Source organism: Cottoperca gobio, chromosome 13 (assembly GCF_900634415.1).
Source record: "Cottoperca gobio chromosome 13, fCotGob3.1, whole genome shotgun sequence".
NCBI classification, from domain to species: Eukaryota; Metazoa; Chordata; class Actinopteri; order Perciformes; family Bovichtidae; genus Cottoperca; species Cottoperca gobio.
Window position 1 is genome coordinate 22,357,252 of NC_041367.1, and position 20,201 is coordinate 22,377,452.

At 39.8% G+C, this 20,201-nt stretch overlaps 1 protein-coding gene across 6 annotated transcripts in view; it reads left to right on the forward strand.

Moving 5' to 3' along the window:
- The window catches only part of LOC115017559 (leucine-rich repeat and fibronectin type III domain-containing protein 1-like protein), a 283,327-nt gene that overhangs the window by 89,291 nt on the left and 173,835 nt on the right, over positions 1–20,201 (forward strand). For 5 of the 6 annotated variants that reach the window (XM_029446121.1, XM_029446123.1, XM_029446118.1 and 2 more), the window contains one exon: positions 3,360–3,535. In XM_029446121.1, the coding sequence (XP_029301981.1) occupies positions 3,474–3,535 (62 nt within the window). In that variant the 5' untranslated portion in view covers positions 3,360–3,473. Of the gene's footprint in view, positions 1–3,359; positions 3,536–20,201 lie in introns of those variants that run through there. The other variant, XM_029446124.1, reaches the window with a different exon arrangement.

The following is a 20,201-nucleotide window of genomic DNA, read 5'->3' on the forward strand; positions in this document are numbered from 1 at the left end:
AGGAGGAGGACTGCCAACATTATTTTACAGAAGTGCTGACAGTTCCCAACCAGAAAATGTGCTTAGAAACCCAGACAATTTCCTGCAGTCACCTATTTACTATTTTCCACTTCACTCTCAATGGATATTTTTATAACTATGGCAACACAGTTAAGGAAGTGGGCCAAACTCCTCTCCCTATGTCTCTGTGGGAGAGTGAATGTTGAGTCTCTCAGCGGGGATGAAGAAAGGCTGGAAACATACTGACTGTCCACACGCTGCCGTACGGAAGTAAACATGGAGGCTACTGAAGTCAGCGTTTACGGTTTCAGTTTTAAGTTGTAAAAGCCAGCAAATGAGCAGATGATAACGAGGAGTTAAGGAGTAAGAGAGACACAATTTGAATTATTGCTTTTTGTAGGACAATGGCTGCTACATCTGGATGGTTAAGGATGAAGGGAGAAAGACAGTTGAGGCATAACTAGAGTAGAAATAGGGAAGGTGAGTGAGATGGACTTCACACTACCTTAGATTCCCAGCTCAGCTGTGTTTACTCCTCAGTGTTTCATCATGAGAGATAACAGTTATGTTAGAGGATTGACATCCAGCCGATAAAGTCAACTTTTTACCTGCAAATTGAGTGCAATCACTATGGAAATGCACCTCACGAGGCTCCGGCAGTGCGGCCAGTGCCTCCGGCAGTGCCCCACTGCAGGGTGGATCATTCGTCCTGTCAATTCAAATATCAGTTTGCTGCTGCCTTTCATGGTTGCTGCGGTTTGACACTGATTGGTGCAACTAAAACGTCTGACTGACATGATCGGTCGAATTAAGATGAATATACTATTATGGAATTTTAGTGGGGCATCAGTATTGGTAATGTGTATATTTTACTTTAGGTCAGGGGTGGGGAACCTCCGGCTTCAACGTATACGGCCCGTGAGACCATTTGATCCGGCCCTTGAGGTAATTCATAAACACACGCAAAAAGTCCACTAGATTTTAGTTTTTATAAATCTAGACCTCAATAGATTAAAACGGTTGACTGACTGTTTTTCCTGACCAAGGTCAGGGTCCCTGAATACAACACAAGCGGAACATGCCATCACGTGGTCACGTCATGTCAATATTAAACGAGACTGTCATTGACATCAGCGAACACAACATGGCGAGTGTAAAACAAGAGAAAGGTGGAGAGGAGAAATGGACGAATGATTATTTCTTTGTGGAAGTAAAAGGCCAGTGTGCCTAGTTTGTGCGGACGCGCTTGCGGTGATGAAAAATAATCTCGAGCGTCATTACACCACGAGACATGCCAAACTGCACGAGCTGAAAGGATAAAGTTTGGATAAAGTTAATGCTCTTCGGCGGAGTTTGGCCCAACAAGCAGCTCTCTCCAGAGCGTAACATACAAACATGGAAAGATAGATCGGTAGACCACCACACCAAGAACAGACAATTCCACCACTGCTGTGCAATTATCACTGCCATGTGCAATATTCACTTTATTTATTAATAAAGTTAATAAATTATATCAACCACTTGGTACTTGGTATATTATTTTTTATTCTATTTGATTATTGTGTACTGCCTTTTTACTTCATATGTTCTTTTGCTGTGACAAGATACATTTCCCCGTTGTGGGACTAATAAAGGATTTCTGATTTCTGACAAAACAGAAAGATAAAAAAAGTTGCTTTTTTGCCTGCTTTAGGTGATCAACTCTGCTGCATATCATTCATCTTCACTCACATGGACTATTTTCATGGACGTATTTCTCTCTGGTAGTCCCACAACAATGACTGGAGAGGTGACTGTGGAGGCACACTGGACGAAGCAAGTGACAAATCATAAGCGATTAATTTTATTGTGCCACAAATGCAAAAAGTTCACATTTACATAATTCATAATATAATCCAGATTGTTATAATTGAACGTGTACTTGTACCTCTACTGTGGCATGATACTCATTTCACCATATGTCCGATATTTTCTTTTCTGTAAAACCCTTTAGAGAGAAAAAAGAGCTGACACTAGAATCCCCAGAGCTCATCTCATCTCATAATTTTGTCTCTAAAACTGAAGAAATATTCAGTCATGTGTTCCTCTCTGAAATCGTTGATTCTTTCCTGATTTCTGAACAGAAAACTGAGCTCTGATTGGCGACAGCTGCCTTCTCTCTGTGCTAATGATTTTTCATAAACAAAACTCAAAGGGAGTTTGAAGACCAGAGAGCAAATTAAATATTTGTGTTTTATGTACATGTGACCTTTAATATTCCATAGTATGTTTGCATGTACTGCTAAAAACAATTAGTTGATTAGTTAAGAAGTATAACGATGGAACATTAACATGGTAACAATTTATACAAAATAATTAATGCATTTATTTTGCATTATAATGAAACATATTGTTATCATTTCCATGTCTATACATGTGGGGACTCTTCTACACATAATTGATCAGTTGTTATATTTTAAGTTTAATTTAATGGTAAATTTAATGGTAGTATTTTTAGCAAGTAGCAGAAGTTCTATGAAAAAGAAGGTATGAAATTAAATAAGGTTCCACTGCAATCTCAGAAGCCAAACAACTGGGACTTCAAAAGGAAAGTAGAACCAAACCGATGCCTACAGATTCTGCATTCATATGCTTCAGTGATTGTTCTGACTGCAGATTTAAATTAAATCTTTAAGTTTTAGTTACTTGTAATAGTTACTTATAAATGTTAAAAGCTAAAGTTAACTAGGTTTAATAAGCAGATTCAGTACTGGATATGGACACAATGGTATGGAACCCAAGTCCTAATCCTGACTAGTGGTAAGCAGGTTTGACGCCATACAACACACCACCACCCAAAGTGGGTAGAAGCCGTTTATTTAGTATTTAAACTATGACATATTATGGTGCTCCTGTGTTTTCTGTCAGCCTGTTTATTAAAGGACACTGACTCAAATTTATTTCAGGATCTCTTTTTCCGTTGTGTGTAGCTGAGGTGTCAGGCTGCAGCATTGAATTGGTGGATTAATAGGCAGCGGCCCTGCTGCTCTGTCATCTTCAGCTTCACTTCCTCTCTCAACGTAGAGCTCTGTCACTCTGTCATTGATAAGCCACAGGGAGGCATGGCACCTCTTTTTACCCATGATGCTTTCTTTCATTCAGTCCGTCCCCATCCCCTCTTCTCTTCCCAGTGAAGGAAGTTTTTTGCTGATTGAAGTAACATGTCACTTTACTGGCCAAGTTGCCATTTGGCTGCTCTGCCGTCCTCTCACTACATCTGTCCACTCGTCTGACTCCCCCCTTTTTCCCCCTCTCCTCTCAACCTTTTCCCTTTTCCCTCTTCACAACACTTATGATTTTCTCTTGGTCTCTCTGTGCAGGGAATCTTGGCAGACTTTGATAGGCAGCTGACTGAGCCAATGACAAACTTTGAGGACATTTAAAGCACGTCCGCAGGGTCCTCCAGTCAAACGACTACGTGCATGTGAACCCGGATGAGCACCAGCACTGTTGCTTGCCCTGTGAGAAGAGGACGCCCCCCCTCCCTGTTAGAGAGGTAAGGCTGCTGTTCAGTAAGATTCATTTAATGCTACTGTAATGCTGCCAGTGACTGTGGTTGTAAAATTATCTTTAAAATGATCTTTTGTTTAGTTTGATAATTATATTTGGATCTATTGTTTCAGCAAAATAATCTAGCCTTAAAAAAACTTTGGTTCAAAGACATTAGGCTAGATGCTTCTTCTCTACTTTGGATTGGCTGAGCTGGTTGGTGCCTAGAACATGTCTGACCGGTGGAGGTGACCGCCAACATAGGAGTTACATAGAGTGGCGACAATGGAAACAGGTGAAGTGCAAGAGAAAGATCTTTGCCATGCCACATTGTTGTTGTCATACGTCTTGTCTATTTTTATTTTGTACCAGCAATTGTAATGTATGGAATATACTTTTCTGTGTGGAAATGTCAACTATCTTAACTACTCAATTAGTGTGAACTTGCAAACAAACTGCATCATGTATCCATAGTATCCACGATATCACCCCGAACTGACAGACATCGGGAACGACAATGGCCGACAACGGCACGACAATCAAATATGTATCTTCTTTAGTATATCCTAGTGGACGGCAACCGGTTCTGCGTCTGGGACACCTCACAACCTCCCGACAGAAGGAAAGCATGTTTAATATTTGTCTTGCCTTCTTTGACGTGTTCCCTCACACAGAGCGATCTTCCACGCACAACTGTAAACATGGCAAAGCAAAAGGGGAATGCTGTTGTTGTTGTGAAGTTGAACTGTGAAACAGAGGAAAGGTCACAGGCGTTTCTTTAGATTTATGTTGTCTGAATCTAGCATTCTGCAATTACTCAGCTGTTCAGTATTAGCCTTTATAACTCTAAACTGGACAATCCGTGTAAATCGTCATCTCTGGGTGTCTAGTCTTTGTAATGTTTCCAGTATTCCAATTCCATGTAATTTTAGTGATAGGAATTAACAGATTTGACGTTAGAGTTGGATTTCCTGCACTCACTAGTGCTTTACTATTCGTTTGAGTCCGTTGCAGTCACTATTAATTTATCCCCAACATGGATTAATAGATTAACTGATTTTATTGGTGGTTTTGGGATTCAACACTGAGACATTGATGTTGTAAAATGTCCTCTCTCCTCTTGGCTGGAATAGGCATTACTGCTATATTTACATAGTCCACTCTGTTGTATTTTAAAAGTAATGAGTTCAGTGTTAGTAGTTTGTTTTAAGTGATTGCTCTGCATCTACAGCACTTTGGTCATTTGGTGTATCAATAATTTTCCCTTTTATTTCTCTCGATTAGAGTCTCATTATGTCAACAAACGTATAACAGATTGAACATTTTAATGTCATGCAGTGATGCTCAATGTGTTGAGATCAATTAACCTTCTTACTGTTTACTTCTCACTCAACATACTGTATCTATGAAATACTGTTAAATTGTGAAAGATGTACTCACAAGATAATAGAAGGCATAGAAAAATCAATGAAACACTGCAGACACTCCTGCTGTGTTGCTTACCTTGATGTCAAACATGATCAACTCCAGTGGGCCTTGGATGATGAGTAAAGAAGAAGAAGAAGAAAAAAAATCATCCCCAAAACAAGCCGATAATAACATTTAAGAGCCGTATCTGCGGGTTAACACCCAGAAATCTACAGCAGGATTTGATGGGATGACCTCACTGACACAACAATCATCATAGACAAATTTGCAACAACTTGCAATAAGAATGTGTGCGTATGTGAGACAGTGACTTCGGCTAATGCTGCGTTAATAGCCACATTAGTTTTGCTGCTACGACTAAATCGTTTGAAGCAACTCAGACTAGAAAATAGGTCCATTAGGTAGCTGTAGAGCTCATAACACCCACACATTAACACACACACACGAATGAAATCAGACCCAAACGCGCATGCGCCTACACATTTAATCATCCATCTTTTTTATCACAACACACTCAAATGTGTACGCGAAAATTTGCTTCTATTTTGTTCATTTACACAATTTCTCTTTTACGGACGCACGTGCACACATACGCACACACACACACACACAAGACAGACAGCTAAGGAAAGACCGTCACTCTGTCTCATTGAAGATTCAGGACTAATTTGCTGCTGCTGCATTCACTGTGGCGCTGACAGGAGTTTCCTAATGAGAGTGCTCACAGTAATGGCAAGTGTGGGCCTTGAATCAGAATTACAGTAATGAGAAGTACAGGCCTAATGGTCACACACAGAATAATAAGAAATACAGACGCAGGATGAGAGCGCCAATATTGAGAACAAAGGCTGAGACACAAGTCAGATGTAACTACAGAGTTACGGCAGGGGTTGAAAAGAACAGAGGAACGGAGATTTTGCACATTCGTTGGTGATGAATATTCAACTGTGCTTAAATCACAATTCAAGTTTTTGAAGTTAGTTTTTTTGAGGAGAGTACAAAGGAAAAGTGTTGCCTGAATACTTCATCATTAACAGTGAAGCTGCCATGTTCCAGCGTATTCTTGCACAGCTTTTTGGGAAGAAAGTTTTCCCTCAGTTATCATGTGCATGTGACGTTGTAGTATTACTGTGATGACAAACGCTGCAGTGACAACCTTTTTTTATTATTACTATATAGCAATTATCCACCTGTATGCAAGTGCACCTCAGTTGTTGTTATCTTTACCTTGTCAAAATGTCTACCAAAACTGTACAAGTTCCTCAGCCTGTGCTGCTGGTTACAGAACCGGGAAGGTTTCAGGGGTAAAATAGTTTTTAACAATGTGCACAGATTAGTAATTCGTACTCTTGGATTGCAGATCTTCAAATGAATAATTCCTACAAACAACATAACAGAACAAAATATTAAACAAAGTTCTCCAAATGTTTTATATGTATTTATGGAATATCAAAGAATAATTTCAAGTATATACACACATATTCATTCAGATTCAAAACAAACCTGCAGCTCATTTACAGTACAGTCACTGTTGACTATATCACATACTGTAAAATCTGACAACCTAACAATATTGATATAAAGGAATGTATTACCTACTCTCTGGGTACTATTTCTTAATTACTCTGGAACTATTGGGGCAGAGTTTCAACCTCAAGGCTGCCACGAGCTGTGTTCAGCTTCATTCAGCTTCAGTTAGGCTGCATTCACACCAAATCAGGCATTGCGGCGGAAAAGCCATTCCCCCCATTCATTTGAATGTGGGTCCTCCCGTGCGGTTTTCACCGCCACATCCGAAAAGCACTCCCCACAGAAATGTCTAGTTTGTTGTGAATGCAGACTAAAGGTTGAAACGGAAAAGCTGCACTGCATTCCACTGCAATGGTCCAATGAAGCGACACTACCACACCGACACACAGCGCTTGATTGGGTGTGAAAGTAGCCTTAGTTTGACCAAGGCTGGACATTTTCTTGTCCTGTTTATTTTTTAAATTACTATTAATATTATTTAACCTTGTATTAACCTGTATTCAGACGGAGGTTCACTGAGAGCAATGCTCTCTTTTTCAGGAATAATTATGCATTAAAACAATGCTAAACAGTGAGATAAAGGTGAACAAGTGAACTTTAAAACAAAATAACCTTTTATTCGATTATTGAATGCAATTTCAGCTTTTTCAGTTTCCAAACATTGAAAATATGCAAAAATTGCATCTTAAAAATGGGTTTTTAATCATTGGTCTGAAGTTATTCAGCTGAGACAGGACTGGGGAAAAGGACTTTTAGTTCCTGGGACTCTATAAGTTTTTCTAAATAAGATTGTTTGCCAAATCCCATAAATATAGCCTTAGATGTAAACCTAATGCTGCCGCTGTTGGACTTTTGCAAATAGGGTCGGTGTGTAGTGCTCTCAGTGTAAACTCAAGGTCAGCAGACTTATTACCACTGACAGCAGTGGTGGACTCCGCCAGGGGCAGAGGACACGGCTGGCTGCTGGCAGGCTGCGCAGCTTCACTGGGTCTCTCTCTGCGTCGCTTTATAACTGTATTGATCTGGACAGAGCAGTGGAGCAGACAAGCCTATTACAGTACATGGTGTTGGCCACCGTGTTCCTTCTGTGGTCATTAAGCAGCAGAGGAGCAGCGCAGCAGCACAAACACCTCTGTTATGAAGCACAATGTGAGAAAGAAGGGATGCAAGAGGAGCTTCCATCATCTGGCCAAAGTTGTGCATTTACTTTTAAAGGTGCCAAGGCCCAGAGTGCATTCTGTGTGTATGTTCTGAACATTTTAAATGGTGGATTCATATACTGAGAAAACAATCCTGAGCTTGTTCTAAGCGGATGTTTGAACTTGTAACCTGCTTACTGTAAATCAGGAATGCTGTGTGTAATCGATTAGAATGCATAGTAGCCAATATTTAGTGATAAAAAAGCCAGGCTTTCAGCGAGCATGGAAACCACCCTGAGCTCCACTTTATAAAAGGACACTGAGGGCTCTTCTTCATATCAGCGATTAGGACTTTACTTTGTTCTTTATCTTAGCGGTGGCAGTTCAGCTTATTACTTTTTAGTTTTATTCGTTTTTTTAAGATTTGTAAGTTCTTATCATATTTAATTGAATAAAAACAAGATCAGTGTGGTCTCCTCAAAGACAGAAACTTTGCCTGTTATAGGTGTCTTCCACCTTTGCATTCAATATACTGTATATATGAAGGGTTTTTCATTGGATGGTGGCCGAGGCTCTTAAGAAGTGCCTAGATTAACATATGTGTGTGTTACATTCGGAGTCCATTAGAACCAGCTAACATCACAAAGCAGAAAAGAACAGCCTTTCCGTACACATTATAATGTTATACATTTGTCAATTTTCCAACAAAATAATCACACATCTGGTTGTGAGTAGATGACATCTAAAGTAATAAATTCCCTGCTTTCAGTTTGATATACAAACTGTCCTGGTGATCCAGAAGTTGCTCTTTATTACCTCCATAACATCATCCTCCAGTTTCCACTCCGGCCACACTGTGACCATCTGTGACAGTAAAACATTCCTCTAACATCTGTTGATGTAGAAGTATATAAAGTAGCTTTAAATGGTACAAATACATCAATTACAGTCATATAGTAAATGTACTTTCCACATCAGGACACGTAAATACTAATCCCAGACCTATAAGCTCTTAGATGTGAGCACAGTTAACATTACAGTGCCTGCTCTATTCAAACTTGTCATGGTATTATTTAATGTGAGCAACGTCAGTGTACTTACTGTACACTTTCCGCTGGCTGTGCATAAAACTTTAGCTAGGAGTTGTATTGTAAAATACGGGTACAGTATATCAATTATATTAGTGCTTCTTCAGCAATAACACACATCCAATTTTGATGATGGAGCCAATAAAGCATCACAAATGACCTCATTCTCCCCTCGCTCTCTCACTTCCTGCTTTTACCTCCTCCTGAGGTTACTTCCTGTTAGGAGCAGCCGTGGTAAGGAAGAGGAGGACAGTTTTGGTAATGATTTGAATACCCATTAGTGGGTATTGGATATGATATTGCCTGGCAACATGCTCCAAATAGGGGGCAACATTTCACCTTCCAGGATTCAATAATTGCAACGATGACACTGTTTAAGATTGTGTGCAGTTAGACATGTGTAAAAAAACAGTCAGTCTACTACTTTGTCCATACAATTCAAATGTACAGTCATCAATTAAAACACTACTAACTAACAGCAGGGTAAGAATGTGGCCAAACTGCTGAAACTATAATGTTAACGTGTGACGTTGCTTGGCTCAGAAAACAGCCATATCAAAGCAATGTATCGACACCTTTTGGAATGCTCTTCCGTATGGTTTGTGTTTCATTAGTTGTACTTAAAATACATTTAGCTAAATAGCCAACGTTAGATATTACTTCCTCCAAAGGTAACGTTGCGAGTTTATCATCAGACATCATGTCTTTACTCGCCAAGAGCTGGCTCCAGAGGTGGAAAGCCATGCCAATGCTTACTTTACTATTTAGATTTTTTTATATTGCTTCTTTTCTTTGTCTGCTGAATGTGTTTTGTTGGTTGTGATGGTGATAAAGGTTGCTTGTAAAGCTATCTTTGTGTTTACTGTGCCACTAATCGGGGGCTGTACCTTTAACTTGATTGACAAAACCTCTGATTAGCTCTACTTCTTTGATCTCTCATGTTCTGGATTTATGTGCTACAGTTACTTGCCTTTCGAAATACAAGTGGTATTCCAAGACAGGACATGCCAGAGCTAGCAGCTTATCATACTAGCTTTAAGCAGATATCGCTGCAATACAGTACATAGTATTATTTGACCAAATGTCAAAACTGTTAATTCTTCACAATCTGTTGATGTTTGTTAATTTATTTTTTTATATTTTGAACCCAAATTCTGGCCATATCTTACACATTGCACATATTTTCTCCCATTCAGCTACAAGAACATTAGTGTGCTCAGCCATATGTCTGACATCACTGTGTCACAGCTGTCAAAACTCCATAAACTGCACAGTCAATTGTTAGCAGCCCAATCAAAGTTACTAGAGTGACAGTGTTGGGTGATCATGATGCTCCGCTGAATAAGAATGGATTATTCATCCTGAGAGTGAGCAGGATGCGTCTGAGGTTGGAGTGCCTGAAACTGAATTTTTGATTGTGTGGAATCAGGACTGTTTGAATATGTAAACATGCTTGTTGATTCCACACTTTTTCAAACATTTGTACCTCATTCCCACAGTTTTTTCAATCACACATCAATGCAAACTGAGCTATTGTTGAGATTGAAATTGGAGTATTTGTATTGATGTGTTGTTGTTTATGTCGTTATGAGTGATTGCAGTTTGTATCTGGCATATTCTTGTCAGACTCTGACTGGCACCCGAGACGGGCTCTATCAAAAAGCTACACACTGATGTTGGTTGATCAGTTGTGGCTCACAGTCGGCGTTCCAGTTCATCCCAAAAGTGTTGCCTGGGGTTAGGTTACAGCTCTGTGCCGACACCAAACTGGCTTTGTGCATTTGGACATTGTCATTTGCAAAGAGGAAACACCCAAACACAAACTGTCAATACTTTTCTTTCTAACTACAAAGTTCGAGATGATGTTCATGGTGAGCTGGTGCCTTTTTTTCTCAATCTTTTGTCTGCAGTAGTCTAAAATGTCTTAATAATCTTAGTAATCTTGAGGTATATTACTTTAATTAAGCTAATAATACGGCGAAAGAAAAAAAAACACAACAAGATATTAAAGGTAGATCAGTGATGGTTCTTTACACTCTCTCCATCGTGCACTAGTTGGTTCTGTTGATTCATGTTTTTTATCCTGCAGGTTAGGAAATCTCTGTTAATTAGTATTCTTTCCATGTTTTCAGATGAGTGATGGTATTTACATTTGTTCGCATTTCTTTCTGTTTCATTATCAATATTTTCTTTGAGCTCAGATTCCCATTTCCTTTCTATTTGTATGGTTTTATCTTGTTCCACAGCGGCAATTGTAGTCAGTTTCATAAAGCATCAGGCTATTCTACTGTCTGTCTAATTAGTTCAGCCCTTTTCTTAACGACGGCTGGTTTTCTGCCAAAGTACCAAAGCTGCTAAAAACAGTAGATGAGCTTCGTTTGGCTGCTGTTTGGTGCCTGATTTCCTCTTTGTGGTTCAGTTTGTTGATCGCCTGTGTTTGGGTTTTATGAATAACTTGCCCAGAATTCTGGCAGCCGCCTTATTTTCAAAGTGCAGTTTCTCAATGTGGTTATTATCTTTATCTCTCATTAAAGAAACTCATTTTCAAATAAGTATAGTGGCCATAGTAGTGGCATATTTCTAAAGGCAGATTTTTTTTTTGTGTGTGTGTGTATTCTGTTGCCAAAATTCATATTTTTTAATTTCACACATTTCTATAAACACACACGTTATACTGTGTTTACCATTTATCAGCAGTCGGCACAACAGTTTGTGTCTTTTAACATGTGTGTGTGTGTGTGTGTGTGTGTGTGTGTGTGTGTGTGTGTGTGTATGTGTGAGAGAGAGAGAGAAGAGCTCTTCGCTCTTCGCTCTTTGCCCCTAACCCTCTCACCCATCCTGCTTGTCATCGACTTAATGACCAGCACAACATCTCTGAGTTGGGTGGTCTAGTGGTTCGGCTTCCAAATAGAGCGGTTGTGAGTTCAATACCAGAGCTGCCACCATTGTACCCCTGAGCAAGGCACTTAACCCTGAGCTGCTACAGGGAGACTGTCCCTGTAGTTAGTTCACTGTAAGTCGCTCTGGATAAGAGCATCTTCTAAATTACCTGTAATGTAATGTAATGTAATGACTGAGCAATGTGATAGAGTGAAATGAAAGTAAATAACATGTAGACTAAAGAAACACATAACCAGTAGATATATGACCTGTGTGTCATTTGCTAGATATTTTCTGATGGCCTAAAGATGTATATATGTATTTGTATAAATAAAAAACAAAAAGTGAATAATAATATGTTTATTTCAACTACAATCAGCAAATTGTAGGCGTTAGAAAGAGGCCCGGTCCAAAATGCAGTGAGATCGGGTGAAGTGGAGGGTGAATGTCGACTCGGCAAACAAAATCGGTCCATCCATTTTTTTGGTCCTCGTCTGGATCATGGTATTTTATAGTATGTATCTGAGTTGCTCCAAGGAGACTGTCCCTGTAGTTAGTTCACTATAAGTTGCTCTGGATAAGAGCATCTGCTAAATGACCTGTAATGTAATAGTATATGAGCATAGAGCTGCCATTAAGCCCTCACTCATGATAGGTGGAGCAACAACAACATTGTTGGTACTGAAGCTGGCAACAGATTGGATTGGTGTCATTCTGAGGGACAAAGTCAAGGCAGAATGATTATATACAGTAGAAATTAAAATGTGCAAATCAATGTGTTTTAGTCTGTAGTGATGTTGTTAACCCACTGAAAGTTTCAGTTTACATGCATATGTTGTCTTTTTTATTTTATTTTGTAAAAATTAAAAGGTCACCAAAACGTTTTCCATTTAGTTTGCAACAGATAAATTAAGCCTATAAAGAAGTAGACGTAGCCAACGTGACGTAGCCCACTGTTTATGGATTACCGTTGTGAAGCCTACTGCTTGGCATTTTGTCTATTGCCATCTTTCAACCTGATCCAAGACATTTTTCGGGGACAAAAATAATAAAATTCAATTTGATGAAAATACACTGTGAAAGCTTTATGACAAAAACAAGGACAACACACAAACCGGACCACACCATGGAACCAACCTTTTCAGAACCGGAGGTTGTCGCTTGGTTTGAATCCCTGGTGTCTCTGCTTCAGTCTGTAGTCCCCACATGTTTTAAACAGTCCATATCTCCCTCAACAACTACTCTCCTGTACTCCCTGTTCACACAAGACTTTGTGGCAACACACAGCTCCAACACCATCATTAGATTTGCTGATGACATGACAGAGAGGAGGTCAAAGCCCTGACATCTTGGTGACAGGACAACAACCTCCATCTCAACGTCAGCAAAACTAAGGAGCTGATTGTGGATTACAGGAAGCAACTGAGAGGGGGACACGCCCCCATCACCAACCACAGGACTAGGGTGGAGAGACTCAGCAGCTTCAGGTTCCTCTGGGTTCACATCATTGAGGACCTGACCTGGACTCATCACATCAGTATCATCACCAAGACAGCGAGACAGCGGCCCTTCTGCTTCTGCAGGCTGCGGAGGTTCAACATGGACTCCAGGATAACTACTACAACTTCTACAGGTGCACCATCAAAGTATCCTGACTGGCTGCATCACGGCCTGGTATTGAAGTTGCACCGCACTCAACCGTACGACTCTACAGAGGGTGAAAACTGCTCAGCACATCACCAGGACGGAGCTGCAGTCCATGGTGGACCTCTACACCCAGCTGTGTAGGAAGAAGGCCCACAGGATTTAAAGACCTGCACCCTAGCAACAACCTGGCAGACGGTACCGCAGCATCCGGGTCAGACCCCCAGACTCAGGGACCATTTTAACCCACAAGCAATAAGACTGTTGAACTCCTGAGCTCTGTGGAGTGTCATTACTTGTGTTTATAATACACACACCTGTGTATTCCACATATCCACATATTTATATGTTATTACATTATAGAGTATTTTATTCTACTGTACAGTATTTCATTATATATTATGATTTATCTTATTCTATTTTATATATAAATAGTTTTTTATTCCTGCATTTTACTTGCACCATCTTATTTCTTTATTTCTTGTTCTTAAGTATACTGTATGTTGCATTGTTGGAGGAGCCTGGGACTGGACTTATTTCAAATCTTGAATCTAGTAAAAAGTGATTTTGTTTTAATCACATTTACACCTGCAGCCAGTTGCTGCATAAATTAGCTAATGAGATGCAGCCAGATAATCTGTTATTCTACTCACAACTACTACTTACAAAATATCAATTCTGCGTCCCCTCCTTAATATTCCTCTGGGTCAGGGGTCGGGAACCTATGGCTCGCGAGCCATATATGGCTCTTTCGATAACGCAATATGGCTCGCAGACAATTTTGAGCTGACATTTAACATGATTAACAGGTAATACATAATTATATTGTGTCATTTTAAAGTAAAACATTTAGCAGCGGATTTGTTTTTAGTTCTCCCCTCTCTTTCCTCCGCCCTGTCTCTGGCTGTAGGTGAAGGTGTGTTCACACGTGTGTGTGTGTAGGGGGCGGAGCCCCGCCCTTCGCGAAACCGAGCAGAGGAGAAACTGCACAAAGCAAGCAGTAGACCGGGGGGGTCAAATTCATTCACAGAGAGGGCCAACATTAAAAACTGGGACTACGTCGAGGGCCAAACACGGTCCACATTTATGGAACAGGATACACATAAAGTGCAAAAAGATATGGAACATATTTAAGTCAACTGCAAACGGATTGCTGAGCAGTTAAATTTTAATTTCTGAGCTGCAAAGTCGGCAAATGCTCTCAGTTGATCAGCAGAATGCTGTCTGGAACACAGCGGTGGAGATGTTTGTCAGTGTTTGGAAACACGTAGTGACCAAAGTTTCCTTCTGCATCAGAGTCTCCCACAGGCAGCTTGGCATCATACATGTCCGTGATCACACGGCCCTGAAGCTGCAGGTTTAACAGTGAGATGCTTCGTTATGTCACACAAACAGGCCAGCTCACATCGTCCCAGAGATCTGTGGTGTGTTTCCCTTTGCTTTCCAAAAACTTTCATTTCATTTACACATTTAGTTACTTCCTCAAATGTCTTTCCCCGTGGTTGTGCCATGCATTGATTTAATTACCAAAACCAGCGGGCCAGTTATGACGGACATATGATATTTTCTCGCGGGCCGGATATAATTGCCTTGAGTTTGACACCCGTGCAGTAAACACTGAAACGTGCACATAAATGAGATGAATAACGTAAGCGTTTAGTTTATTTAATAAAAGAGCACCTGTTCAATGAAACACTGATACCTCTATTAGTACTCGGAGAAGTGTTATTCTTAAAAATTGCACACGTAAAGTTGCATTCAAATTTATTAAATATATGGCTCTCAAGGAAATACATAAAAAAATATTTGGCTTTTATGGCTCTCCCAGCCAAAAAGGTTCCCGACCCCTGCTCTGGGTGATGGCTCATGATGAATGAGTCGTGTTTTCAAACTATTGTGCTGCAGACATCTTTAATTTGTGCGCATGCTGAACATTAGTAATATATATCAGTGGATATGAGCCCATGGTGGCATTATGCTTTGGTGGACATACAATGACAGGCGTAATTTGCCTTTGTGGGATTTGATTTCCATGGTGACCCCAGAAAATATTGCTGGACAGCTTAATTAGTTTCCCTGATAACAATGCAGAGGGCCGCTGATTTTCTCACTTTTCATTTCTGTTTTTTAGCTTATCAGACAAGCAAGTAAACAGGGGAGAAAAAAATAGTAAAATCCTCTTGAATTGAATCAACATGAAGAAGAAAATTCAACACCAGCAGAGACACAACTTGAAGTGAATGATAGTTTACCATGAAAGCAGTACAGAAGAAGATACCAAACACAACAGAGAAAATACTTTAGGTCATCTTGATAAGAGAAAAAGTACATATCACACCACAAACAGTTTAATAATCCAGTGAGTGTGTGCAGTAGGCTCTCAGGATGTATGACATTCACATATTGCAGCAACAGGTTCCTCTCTTTGTGTCTGTGTGCAGAGCAAAATGAGTTTTGATATATATTGTATACTCTGTTGAGAATAGAGAAGAACATCTATGTTCATTTTGTCGTTTTTCTTTCTAGCCAAAGGCAGGTCACTTTTTTCATAATTGTTATAATAACAGCAAGCAAGTTTTACATGACTGAAGTGTTTTCAGGAGGATGCTCAGCCAGCACTGTGCTGTATATCTTAATGGGCAACATAACCCGTTTCACAGTAAAGGCCTTGAAATTAAAGTGCATTTATTGTGCTCAGTGGCAAGTGGGGTATTTTGTTATTCTTGCTTTCTAGAAAGCATATCTGCGACTTCAGCATGATTAAGGTCAGTGGAAGATTGTGGGTACAAGTAAAGAAAAGGTCAACATTGAAAGTTGGATTTGCTTAATAAATAAACAATCTCCAAACTAGACTTTACTTTCTGTCTCGCTAAATATAGGACACATTACTTCCTGTATTGGCACTGAACATTGGAATTGGCACTAACACATCAGGAAACTTTCCAATATGAACCTAATTCCTCGGAACTGAAAGCTTTTTCACAGATCCAGGTTTATCATTGGCTTCTGTTGCCTGGGGAGAAATAAGATTCTTACGAGGTGTGTGTGTGTGTGTGTGTACAACGCAATTCCTTTTTTGTTGTAAAAAGTAACGTGATGCGTTAGTTTGCGATTCAACTAATTGGTTACTTAGTTACGTTTTCAAATAAGCATCACAGGGAAATTCAAATTGTGCCTGTGGGATAATTGTATCTGTCAGCTGCGACGCACCTGCATATATTATATATTATGTATATGTATATTCTACAACACTGGTGGCGAGGTGCATCGAGGAGGAGAATGATGCCAGTGCTAAAGCTCCCAAACAGCAACAGCTGTCACTCTGAGGGAAATTGACAAGTTGTAGCTTGTTACATGGTGAAGGTATTGCTACTAACTTGCTACAACTGTGAAGTTTGCATAAGATCATTATTAAAATCCCTATGATGCGTAAACAGCTTGACAAAAACATTTGTAAAACCTCAACACAATAAAGAGCTGTTAAGGGGATACTGCGACGGTCATTCCTGCCTGCAGAGCTACAGATGTCATAGACGAGGCTCTGTGTAGCACCTTTCATACAAGAATTGCAGCCCAAAGTGCTTCACAGCAAAAACATAACAATTAGTACAAGGACAGAGTAAGAGCATTTACAGTGCAATAATCAGTGTTTATGTAAATGAGTCTGAAGTACCATTATAAAAATAGCAGAATTAAAATAGTATAAAATAGCAGATAAAATAATATAGCAGAATTAAATGGTAGTAACGTTGTAATGTAACAAGTTACTTTTAAATGTAATGTTGCCCAACACTGGTTAGCTCATAACAACAATGAGGTGGAACAACTTTACTAGTGCAACACTACATTTGCCATATTTACGTTTTATGTTTCTGTTGATCAGGGAACTGCTACAACTAGTAAATGTCCCCCTCTCTTTTTCTTGCTTATGTTCCAATGCCCTGCAGCCTTTCTCAGGGTATGTTCTGTTGCGTTGTTGTCTCGTATTTTTTTATTTAGCAAGGGTATTTTAACTACAGGTCAAGTAGGGATTTAGATATTTCATACAAACTCATATACAGCATATCAGAGGCATTACGTTGTTGTGTTGCTAAGTGTGTAAACTGGTGTTAAAGTGGTGGAGCTGAAACATCTTAACATGACTTTCTTTGTGTACGCTGGCAGAGATTTGAGCAGCACTGGTTAAATCCAAGGTCTGCAGGTTCTCTGGATTGTTCGCTTTAGAAGGAAGTGTATTGTGATGACTAAAGCTGTATTTACACTTTCTCTTGGCAAGTGCATGGAGGCTAATGCACATCTCACTTAACATCATCCAGAGTTAAACAGTGAGGATATCAAATATATTTAACACATAAAGATATGAAGACAGTAGCAGCTTTTTTTAAACATTTCTCATGAAAGTATTAATAAACACTTCTTCAGAAGCTATTATTTTAAAAAGGAACCAACAATGACCCCAGAATCAGCACCTTAGGAATCTGTATGTTATGTAATGGGTTTCCCTGCTAAATTGTGTCAATAATGTAACATATCGACCTGCTTATCCTGATTGGAATACTTTGTTACACCTGTTGGGGAAAATAGGAAAAACTAAATGGGACATATACAGAAGCCAAAAAACGGCTGTGCTTGGAATTATTTTTTTTCAATGTCGTTACCGAGATCACAAAGCTTGTTTTCTTTTGATTACGGGTTAATTTATGTCAATTCTCAAGGGAAAACGGTGATGAGATTAGTAGTCATCTGGATGTGGAGGGTTAGTTGCCTAATTAGCCCCACAGGGGCTTTGACAGATCCGCTTCAGAATAACCAGGGTGAACTCATGTCTGTGGGTTAAATACCGTAGGCTATGTACAGTGTCAAAGAACATACATACATACATACATACATACATACATACATACATACATACATACATACATACATACATACATACATACATACATACATACATACATACATACATACACTTACCTTAAAACCAAAAGGATGAACAAACTAAAAGTTCTTGGTTTGAAAATCATGGTCATGATCAAACTATTGTTGACTGAAAGTGAAAAGTAACGGTATGCAATTCGTGTTCTCAGTTGTCAAAGTCCGACACTTTGACATTGTAGCACTCAAAGAACGACATGAAGAGGAGGTCAGGGTAAATGTTTGAATGCAAACTACAGTCTTGAATACATGACCCTCTAGGTCCCTCTAGTTCTGGCTTCCTTTGTAGACCTTACTTTAACACGGCCTTTGTGAATTCTGTTTGCACAACAGCCATTTTTTTTCACTTTTTCTCTGCACTGGGAGTTTATCCTCACACTGACGTTCTGTGTTCAATGGATCCTGTTAATAAAGCTGCACAAACATACAATTCATCATCTCAAGCTGAAAGTGCAATTTCTTCGAGTTTCTGCAACAAGACGATCATGACCATTTAAAAGTTCCCGTAAACATTAAAACACTTTAAATATGTTTTTGGTGTCTATTTTGATAAAGTGCCAGCCTTTTTATACATTCTAAAACATTGTCCCAAAACTACTAAAGACAGACAAAACATAAAAAAAAAAAAAAGTATGCATCTTAAAAATTGCAATAAGTTATATACACAGTTATAGCATATTATTAAGTAATTAGGGTGAATCTTATTATTATTTAAAATAAATGTATTAAGCCAATCAAAAGAAAAACGTTTCTGTTACAGAAGTTTAAAGGTACAATGCTTAAAATATGGTCACAATTTAAGTTTAAACATTCACAAAATGAATTAACATTATGACACGTCACATGTCACAGTGTGGTAAAGGTGTGGACCTAAAAGCAGAATGCAGCACAAGGGTTTAACAAAAAGCGAGCTTTACTAAAACAAAGCCGAATCTAGAATACAACAATACAAAGTAACCAAAACACAAACCAATCCAGGGTCGAGCAAGCAGCACACGAGCAGCACACGAGCAGCACACGAGCAGCACACGAGCAGCACACGAGCAGCACACGAGCAGCACACGAGCAGCACACGAGCAGCACACGAGCAGCACACGAGCAGCACACGAGCAGCACACGAGCAGCACACGAGCAGCACACCCCGAGCAGCACACGAGCAGCACACGAGCAGCACACGAGCAGCACACGAGCAGCACACGAGCAGCACACGAGCAGCACACGAGCAGCACATCTATGCCAATCCCACAAAACACACTGGGGCAGACAAGGCTAAATACACAGACACCAAACGAGGGAACAAGACACAGCTGGGGAGAAAGGCAGAAACACAAGGGCAGAGTAAATGGACACAGGAGGAACACATTAACAATCAGAAGGGGACGGTAAAGACACAGACAGGAAGTACCACTAGACATATAACAAGGGAGGAGTGAACACTTCAAAATAAAACAGGAAACAGTAGTGCAAGAACTGTGACATGAACAGAATGTGAAGAGGTAACAGTGTTGATGTGTTGTGTTGCGGAGATATCTACAGAAATCAGTATGCTCACTGACTAGCCCCGGCCCGTTCTGTTTTTTCTCCAGAGGCGATAGTGAGTCACTGTAGCTCCAGTCTGCCCTCAGACCAGAGGGAGAAGAAGTGGAACCTGCTCCTACTGGTTTGGTAATATACATCCATGATCCTTGCACGTTTTGATAGTCTGTTTTGATTAAATCTAAAGTTGCAGAAACGAGAAAACTACTCGCAACCTCGCCTCGTCGCCGCTGCTGGGAGACTGGTTTACCAGTAGAAAAGCGTGCCGATGCTCTGAGAAACGGACAAAGCTTCTGTTAACAGTTAGCATTTAGCTCAGCACTTGAGCATTGAGCTAGATTTATATAAACAGATAGTAGATAGACAGACTTTATTGATCCTAAATTGGGAAATTACAGCAGCAGGTTATCCAGGCACTGCACATGCCCCCTGCAGTTCGCCTACAGAGCCAACAGGTCTGTAGACGATACTGTCAATATGGCCCTCCACTACA